Raw genomic sequence first — 9,500 nt, 5'->3', positions numbered from 1 at the left:
GTATGACTATGATTGGAGGAATGGAATATGTTCTCAATTACAATTTATAAGTTCCATTATTAATGTGATATTTAAAAAAAAAAGGAAAAATGATAATGAAAAAGAAAAACAAAATAAAAGAAAAGAAGTGATGAAGTCATGTTCATGATTCCTCCTAACACCACAAGAACGGGTTGGGTTGTGTGAACTAGATGCAAAAAAACTGTGAGTGGAGAGATTGGTCTTACATGTTTTATATATACATTTGAGCTTTAGTTAATTCATCTTTGTTCTACTAGTTTCAATGGCTTTTGAGTCACTTACTCAAATATTTCCTACCTAGACCCTAGGCCACATTACAACTCGTGAAAAAGACCTTATGATTTGTGTTATGCATTTGATCTAATTGGTGGAGAATGAGAAGATATGCAAGCATGTGGTAGATCATTTCCATTAGAATGAAGATGCGCAAAACACTTACCTTTTAAGCACATGACAATTGAGTGCTACTACTTCATGAGGATCTACATGTTTGGTTTACTCTATCTTTATATGAGAATACTTGCTAATTGATTATAAGTTGTGTGAGATTATCTGTTCATGATGTGTTATGTATTTTGAAGAGTTTGATTATTCAATGTTGATAGCATTGCAACCTTACTATCTTTGTGAAAGTCAATTTGAATTTTGCCCGAGAACAAGCAAAAGTTAAGTGTGGAGGAATTTAATAAGACATGAAATGTCGTGTTTTCATCCATCAATGCTTGCATTTTTGTAATTAATTAATGCCTAAATGTACTTAGTATCCTTATATTTTGATTTAAGTTGCAAGTAGATGGAAACTATGGAATTTGGAAGAAAAGAGCTAAAAAGGACCAAAATGGAAGAAAGTAAAACTTGAGGGACCAAGTTGCAAATAATTCATAGATGAGACGGGCAATGGAATGAAGAATCAAGAGTGTTAGGGATCAATTGGATGAGGGAAGAAGTCAAAAAGATGAAATATAGTCGAAGCGTTATCACATATCAACTTTCAGACGAAAAAGTTACTCCAGATTTCTAGCCTCTATTTGAGACTCATTTTTTACGTAGTAAACGTCTGAAAAAAGTCTATCTCAACCAAAATTGTAGCCCTTTTTGTTAGTTTTCTAACTCATATTGAATCACCTCAATCGAATATCGAGAGAGAAAATTATGACCAAAATATTGAAAGCTATTTGACAAAGAAGACGGTTGAACCATGCGGTCGCACACAAGCATTTAGAGAACTCTGTGGTAAAAAATGTTTCTTCCTCGTGACAGCACAAGTTTCTTCCTTGCGGTCGCATAAAGTAAATTTGGGACGCGATTTTTAGTTTCCTAATTTCATTCAACTACTCAAGGAAATAAATCTTGTACACAACTAAAACTCGTCTAAAACCTGGAAAGCACCCCCAAATCTAATTTTCTCTCTTTGTGCTCAAGAATTAAGGGAGTGTAACTAAACTCGTGTTAATCGAAGGAGACGGAAGCTTTGGAACAATTATATTTGTGAGATTCACCTTATTTTTATTGTTTAATTCATATATTTAGTATTAAATATTCTTCTGCACTTACTTTTATGATTGTTGTGTTTAATTGCTAGAATGCACACTAATTTATTGTTCTCCACAAACTATAGCTAAGTTAAACATCAAATTTGTAATGGTTTGATAGATTTAACTTGTGAAGCAACTAAAATTAATGATTTGCTGTTTTTGAAATTATTGAATCTTACGAAGAATATTTATCTAGGTTAAATGTAATCGCGTGTACTTGGGTTATCTAGTTCATTGATTTCTATAGTTCATAATGCAATTATTGAATTAAATATCCGCGCTTGTCTAAGATTGTTCGATAATTATGATTAATTAGATCGCTTGTTTCTAATTAATTAAAACTAAGGAGACATGAGAAATCGTTTCAGATATAGGAAATTGTTTTCCCACAATGCATGTTAAAATTGTGAGTTAATAATTATTTGTGGATCAATGGCCAGTTGTAAATTTCCAATGGTGGATATTGACTTAGGTCAAGGTTCGTTATATTGATTTCATTTAATTCATTGATTTGCTTTGATATTAATTATTTTTCTTAATAATTTATTGTTTCAAAATAAAAAAACCCCCATTTTCATTATCAAATACTCTTCGTGGGACAGACCCTTACTTTCACTATGTATTAATTTTAAGAAGTATATATTTCAATTTGGGGTGTCTACAATAGCATGCACTAGTAAGCCCAAAGTTGAGGTGGTAATATCAGAGCCATAGTATTGACTTTGGAGGTGGCTGAATATAACCCCTTAAAAAGTTCATAGTATCATCTAGAGTATGGAGTTTAATGTAATAAGCATTGAAATACATGAATTTAATATTTTAAAATATTAATCGAGAAATGACGCTAAAAGTCGTTACATTGAAAGCACGTTGATTAACTACTCTCAACAAACAATTTTCAATAAACCCTTTAGCCATTTTCAATCATGAAACGATGCTAATAGTCGTTACATTAAAGCATGTCGATTAATCACACTCAAAAAATAATTTTCAATAAACCCTTTAGCCATTTTTGATCATGAAACGTTCATTTTAAATCTTGTAGCTATTTGAGGCTAGAATTCAAAATTTTATTATGTTTTAGCCTTGTCATTTCCCTGTTTATCAGCATATTTTGCACCTGTGATGGTTTTCATTCAAACATGTTGTTTATAGGATGTAAATAGAATTATTTGCTACTCTTATTTTTAATAAGCAAAAAGTAACAAATACAAAATTACAACTAAACATATTGAGTTTTCCTACTTGAAACAATGAGTTGTTCCAGTAGCACGGTCAGGGGCGTCCAAACAGTTTGAATTGTGGGGTCAAAAATGAAATTTTTTCGAACAACATATCATTAACGAAAATAAGACCATATGCTACTACAATAGAATTTGGGTTTAAGCTTTTTGGGCATTGAGTTAGGGAAATTAATTGGATTGGTTTACTACTTTGACAGAAAATTACGTTTTAAACAAGGGGAAAAAAATAATCCAAAAAACTATGAGGACCCTCACATGATCCCATGTGGGTCCGCCAGTGAGCATGGTTCAAACATATTATGGAGGTTTTGTGGGACCTTCGGGTCTAGAATACCAGTCCTAGACGTTCAACGGTTGGCCGAGCGTCTGCCCAAGCACGCACATTCTAGACCGTCAAAATTCTGGAGTGCGACAGCCCAAACTGAATCGGGCTGGACACCTGGCCCAACTGATTTTTATTTATTTATTTTTCCCATTAGCCTGGGTATGATTATAATTTATAAATAATTAAATATAAATTATTTCGATGGATAAGCATCTAGGACTGCTTAAAGAGGATCCAACATCCATGCAACAATGACTTATTCTTTAATTCTTTATCCAAAACAATAAAAGTTGGTTGAAGATTTCTAGCAATTTAAATTTCAAGTTTGAAATAATAAAATATTTAATGGCTTTTATCCTACAAAATCTTGTTAGATGATACTAAACAGGTTGTAATGCCGCTATTGTAAATAAGTTAAACTCAAAACGCTGGTTAAAACATTGATTCATTAGTAAAATGCAATTCTTAAAAAGGAAAGGAAAAAAAAAACAAAGAAATGAAAAATATTAATTCAAACTGAAAACATGTTAACTATTGAATAATACGATTGAAAATTAGGGAGGGGAGAGAGAGAGAGAGAGAAACTGAATTGTACTTCAGTGTTAGGCTATAATGATTCGCAAACAAAATACTTCGAATATTTTTCTATTGAGTTTAATCTCTTAGAAAGAGAGAATTTTCTATTTTCTTCCTTAAAAAAAAATAAAAATGAAAGTCTCTTGCTTGCATCCATTCTCCATCACACTCTCGGAACAAAAATATCGGATGCAGCGATATAGAAATATTTGGTACATGAAGTCACGATCTGATAGATATCTATCTAAATATACTTAGATAACAAACGTTGGTTACATTTCTTTATGTTATTTGTACCAGTAATCGATTTATGGATGAGTGCTCTTGGCGTAGTCGGTCTGGGGGTTTGGCTTTGTTAATGTTGGTATCAGGATCTTGTTTAAAAATTTATTTTCGAACAAATCGTAACAAAAATTGTAGAAACTAAAGGTAACAAGAACACAAATAATTTTTTCGCCACAAACGGCCCCGGATGTTCAGCCTTACAACCTACTCACCCGTTGAACATCTACAAGTGGATAAAGCTCTAGATTCCCTAAGAAATCATCAAGAATCGTGACAATATGTACGAAGAAATCAGAGATTTCTTCGATGTCTTCTCTAGCCTTAACACACAGTATAAAACCACACCATATCACTAAGAACCTTTCTCACAATATATATCAAATGTAGAATCTCAGAATCACTCAAATTTTTAGATCAAAAAACTCACAAAAAGTACACGGTGTTGTTAGAGAGAAGAAAGAGAGAAAACCCTAAACACAAAATTCAATACTCTCTGAAAATGAATGGCCAAACGACACTTAAGGAGTCAGTCAAAAAGTCATAGATCAACGATTGGGAGATGACTAAGTGTATGGCCAGATCAAACATCAATTAAATGAAGAGACGTGTTTATAAGAATCATGTTTTCTTCACCCAAGTTGGACCATTATCCAGAATCAACAACATAGACCCAAATGTTATGGACCAAGAATATGAGGCAACCCAAATACTTAATAGTTAGTGATTCAAATAAAGCCACTTATCTGGAGTTAAAAATGTTGGAGTAAAGAGACAGAGTGATGTATTAGAAAATGATTGATTGTTTTTGTTTTAGTTTTTCAAATTGTCCAATCATGCATCGACACGTATTCCATTTGAATTTGAATTTAAATTTGAGCCTGGATGTATATTATGATGGTAAGGATTCAACACCCATGTGCTATGGTACGAAAAGCTGTTCCTTCAATGACATAAAAAGGATCATTAATGAATGTTACCCTTTCTTAGTCTTCCTTTTTATTGCATTTGATTCTCCTTTAATGACGCCAACCAAAGCTGTTGGATGCAATATTGTGTTTAGGCAAACATTCACCTTACTTGAATCAACCCTTCTGATTCAACTGCATTCCTTAAGGCAAAATTTTAATGGTGTGATTTGAATGCGGCTGCAGCTATCAACACAAGCGTCAGTGTTCTAAATTAATATCAGCGCCAAGATACGTTCTTTAGTTTCAAATTTCAAGGTTTCCCCTTTCCTATACAAATTGCCATTCGAAATGCTTAGCCACTTGCTAACACCTTTCATTGCCATATCGACCATGACACATGGTCGTTAGTACTCTACCGAATTCCACCATTCGCCTACAGCATTGGTAAATTGGCAAGAAAACAATTACACCTAGGTTTCCGGCTATGAACCAGCCATTACATCACCTAATGGACCATCACGGTGAATCATCACCCCAAACTTAGCAACCTTGGCAACACATCGTAACCTGAAAAACTAGATGATGTCTCATATCCTCTGCCCCATTCGCACATTACACGTGCATGTTCTCTTACACGAGCGCACAATTTCCATAACCATCAAGAAAATTACTTCACACGCAAGTTCAAGAAAACATATAAAGGCTCGCCTTTCTTGTGGTTTTCACATGACGAACAAGGTACAGTTATTATTACCACCGATACCAGCTGAGAAGGCTACACAAGAAATTAACAAACCATTCCATTTATGTAACAAGAATACTACACAGTAGAAAGTTGTACCGACATTTAATATTTACACGGATATTTGACTACAAAAGATGATAATATACCCAACCAACCATAACTTCTTTACAAATTCTCCTCAGAAAACAGCCTGATGAAATTTCAAACTAACCTCAGCACAAAAGCAAAATACCAGAAGCATCCCCTCATTTCATCTCTTACTTACACCGTTACAAAGAGGGTTAGCTTCACACTCTAAATTATTTTGGTCAATAACTTTCATAACTCATATAATTACATAGACACATTGCTTCGCTTACAGACACTATGGAATATATTTACACTAGACAAAATGATCAATGATCCCTATTACCCGCTCAGTTGATCAAAATGTTCAAAACTCATCTGCTAAAAGAATTGAATCCTCGGCCATCTTTCTCAACTTCAGCAGTCCTTTGTATGTACTAGTTTCCGAGGGATTTCTCTAAGCCAGGGCAGGGATGCTGCAGTTGCGCCTATCCCTGTCGAGGCAGTCAAAACCCTCGATCCTCACAGCTGGACTGTTACCAAAATTAGCCCGAACACAACCCCCTTTACGGGTGGAGGATGGGGACGGTGCCAGCCCAGATGGGTTTGGGATTGCTCGGGGTGAAACCGGAGTGACCTTCTGATCCCCAAATCGAGCATCTTGAATTAGTGGGTTAGATACTCTGCTCGGCGGTGACCCAGAAAAAAATGGGGGCGACGAGGCTACCTGTGCAACAGATTGATCAGCACCAAAACCACCCTGCAAATAAGAACAAAACTAACATAAGATCTCACAATCAAAATCAAGATGTCAAGGTATAAATCATTTCACAAATAAATCAAAATTTACTGCTTATTCAGTATTTCTAACTCGGAATCTGTTTAGTTTTACTCTCTTTATGTGATGGATTTTGCAAGCCAGATCAGACCTTCATTTTAATGTAAGACATTACTCACATAACAAATTGTTCTACATAAAGCAAAGTACTAGGATTTTTACAAACTCAAAACAGATTGGAGTGTACATCTGATCCACATATCAAAGCGAAAATTTTTTGTATCAGTTTAGAGAAATAGAAAACAAACCTTTGCAAAGATGATATCCAGCAGTTCATTTCCAGCTTTTGCATCACAAGACTCCAGTTGATGGCTGTTAGACAGATGCAAAAAAACCACAAGTTAATAAACAAATCTAAACTGCATAGACTAATAAATAAATCAAGATTTGTAGAGATCATAAAAGGGGGCATCAAAGTAACAAAATTTACTTGGAATGATATCTCAGGGATCTGGCAGAAGAAGGGTCACAAAAGGCGGTGGCAGCTTGGATCAGGCAGACACGACGGGGCTTGGGGCAAACCACCGCCTCTTTCTTGCCCTTCATCTCTTCACAGGCAGCAAAAGCGTTCTTCTGAATAGTACAGTGATTCATTTTTGTTATTATTTTTTTAACTTCAAGATCTTTTAAATATATAAATAACACACCTGCATATTTATTTATCAAAAGATGGAACTTTTAAACAGCAAAGAAATTGGATATGGGAATAAAATAAATATCATATAAATGAAACACACAATACTAGGAAAAAAAATTTCTTTTCACTTTTGTGTTTAGGCTAAAATCCAGCTAACTTGGCACAAGATAAAACCCCAGAAACTTAGCCGGCGGAGATTTTGGACTTGTTCTTATAGACAAAGATAAAAATTTGATAACCAATATAATATAAAATTAATTGAGAAGAACGCTATACAGATCTGTTGTAAAAATCGAAACTTTTGCTTTTCATTTAAATTACATAATTATTCTCCTTGTGCTTGAGGTGTAACAGATCAAACAAAATCTTGCGACTATAGATTTAATATGTAGAGAAACTGAATCTTTTCTTGAAAATTAAGAGAACAATTGGCAATTTTCAGCTACCTTTTGTGAATTGCAAACTGATCTAATATTTAAACGGATCTGTACATAAATTTTTAATTTTCCATATGAACTTCAGCTCTTTAAAGGGGAAAATTAGCTTGAACAGATCACTTGCTAAAAAAACTCAAAATTGTTAATCCTTGTTCACCAAGAACTCATCTTTCTTCCAAAAAAAAAAAATAATAATAATAATAATACACACACACACACACAGAATCAAGATTTCTCAACACCAGAACTGAAATAAAATGAATTGAAGCAAAATTTCATCTAGATTTTTCACAAAACATAAAAAAAATAAAAAAATAAAAAAAAATCAGAAACAAGAACTAGACCACCTACTTTTCCACTAGAAGAAGGAGAGAGAGAGGGTTCAATTACCTGAAAGAGCTGTACAAAATTGTATGTGGCTCCTCTAACAGAGAGGATTTCAAATTAAAAGAGAAGAAAAAAATTAAATAAATAAAGAAGAAAGAGGAGTGGAGAGAAATGGAGATAACAAATACAGGTGACAGAGAAAACGATGACGCCTTGGGCACGAGAAAAAAAGGTCGATAAATGGCGCTATATGGAATTTATATTCATGAAAATTTCGAGAAGGAAAAGAAAAATCAGAAATCAAAAAATTTTAAATAATAATTAAGTGATTAAATAAATAAAGGATTAGTAGTAAATGTGCGTGGGAGACAGCAACTGATACAAGGCTGCAGAAAAGAAATCATTATTAGTATAATTATTATTAAAGTAATCGGAGGAGCGTATGAGAATTTTTCTAAGGGTCGGTGTAAGAAAAAATTATTTGGTCCCGTTTGTTTATCATTTTTAAAAGAATAAGAATAAAAAATATAATCGTTATGAGCCCTACACAAAAGATAAAAATTCAAATTTGATCGCTTGATCATATTTTTTATTTTAATGAAAAAATAATGAAAATCAAACAAGGACTTGAAAAGCTGTATAATTAATATCGGACTTCCTTCCGCAACAAGTGGTGAGTTTTGCCGCAGATCAAAAATCAATCTTCCATCCAACTTTTTATCATTGAAATCTTCTAAAAACTGTCTTTTCTTTAATCCAAAGTAAGACACTTCAAGGATATATCTGTAATTTGACAACAATCAAAAGCTATGAGCAAAGATAGGACATTTCAACTCATTTGCTTATTGGATTTATACACATGGCATCCAAACATATGAACCTTTTGATAAGTACTTATATTTTATTTATAAGGTATTAGCTAAAAAACCTTTAATATTATTTGTACTCATTGCGAAAATAATTTTTATCTTTTCAAACGTGACATTTACACTTTCATTTCAAACCTTTCTTACGGAGTTGATCCTTTCCATCATAATCCGTTAAATCCTTCCCTGAAATTTAGGTAATTAGCGCAAAAACTCTATATCCTTTTATTGCAAAAATTGTCCATATCATTTCAATTTTAATATTTTGGCACTCATATCATTTTTTTATTTTTTATTTTTTACAAAACATCCTTATTGTCTATCTTTTCCATTAAATTATTGTAAAATGCCTAATTTACCTTACTTTTTAAACAAACAAATAGAATAGAAAAAATGATATAAAAATGTGCATCTAGAGTTCCAAATTTAAAAAAAAAAAAAATAAACGAGTCTCAGTTAAAATAATTTAATATATTTTTATCTTTCCAACTAACCCACCTACGTATAAATAGTTAAGCACATCCACCGCCGCCATCACCAAAATAATTAAAAGTATAAAAAGTAAGAAAAAATTAAAAATAGGAAAGCAAAATAAAATTTGTGCTTCTTCCTCATCAAAGTTTCTTTTGCCTCGTATATAGGAACTTATCTATTTCTTTAACAAAATTAGTACAAAATTCAAAAGTTTAT

At 32.9% G+C, this 9,500-nt stretch overlaps 1 protein-coding gene across 2 annotated transcripts; it reads right to left on the bottom strand.

The window, feature by feature from the left end:
- Positions 1-5,715: 5,715 nt before the first annotated feature.
- LOC111408101 lies at positions 5,716-8,187 on the bottom strand. Of its 2 annotated transcripts, none has more exons than XM_023037885.1 (4): positions 8,008-8,187; positions 6,974-7,190; positions 6,792-6,855; positions 5,716-6,465 (listed from the first exon to the last, which is right to left on the bottom strand). In XM_023037885.1, exons 2-4 carry the CDS (start codon positions 7,135-7,137, stop codon positions 6,163-6,165), a joined length of 531 nt encoding a protein of 176 aa, XP_022893653.1. In that variant the 5' UTR covers positions 7,138-7,190; positions 8,008-8,187; the 3' UTR covers positions 5,716-6,162. The 2 variants fall into 2 exon arrangements, with proteins under 2 accessions (XP_022893653.1, XP_022893654.1); XM_023037886.1 differs by having other exon boundaries at positions 6,974-7,116; positions 8,008-8,184.
- Between the last annotated feature and the right edge of the window lie 1,313 nt (positions 8,188-9,500).

This window comes from Olea europaea, chromosome 13 (assembly GCF_002742605.1).
Source record: "Olea europaea var. sylvestris chromosome 13, O_europaea_v1, whole genome shotgun sequence".
In the NCBI taxonomy this organism is placed as follows: domain Eukaryota; kingdom Viridiplantae; phylum Streptophyta; class Magnoliopsida; order Lamiales; family Oleaceae; genus Olea; species Olea europaea.
The sequence above is the reverse complement of the archived record's forward strand: the minus strand, read 5'-3'. Positions and strand labels throughout refer to the sequence as shown.

Excerpts from the sequence above, each read along its gene's own strand:
- LOC111408101 (XM_023037885.1), bottom strand. The coding sequence starts at position 7,137 with ATGAATCACTGTACTATTCAGAAGAACGCTTTTGCTGCCTGTGAAGAG. Across the intron at positions 6,856-6,973 it reads TCCCTGAGATATCATTCCAA|CCATCAACTGGAGTCTTGTG; the intron begins GTAAATTTTGTT and ends TCTGTCTAACAG. Across the intron at positions 6,466-6,791 it reads TGGATATCATCTTTGCAAAG|GGTGGTTTTGGTGCTGATCA; the intron begins GTTTGTTTTCTA and ends TCTTATTTGCAG.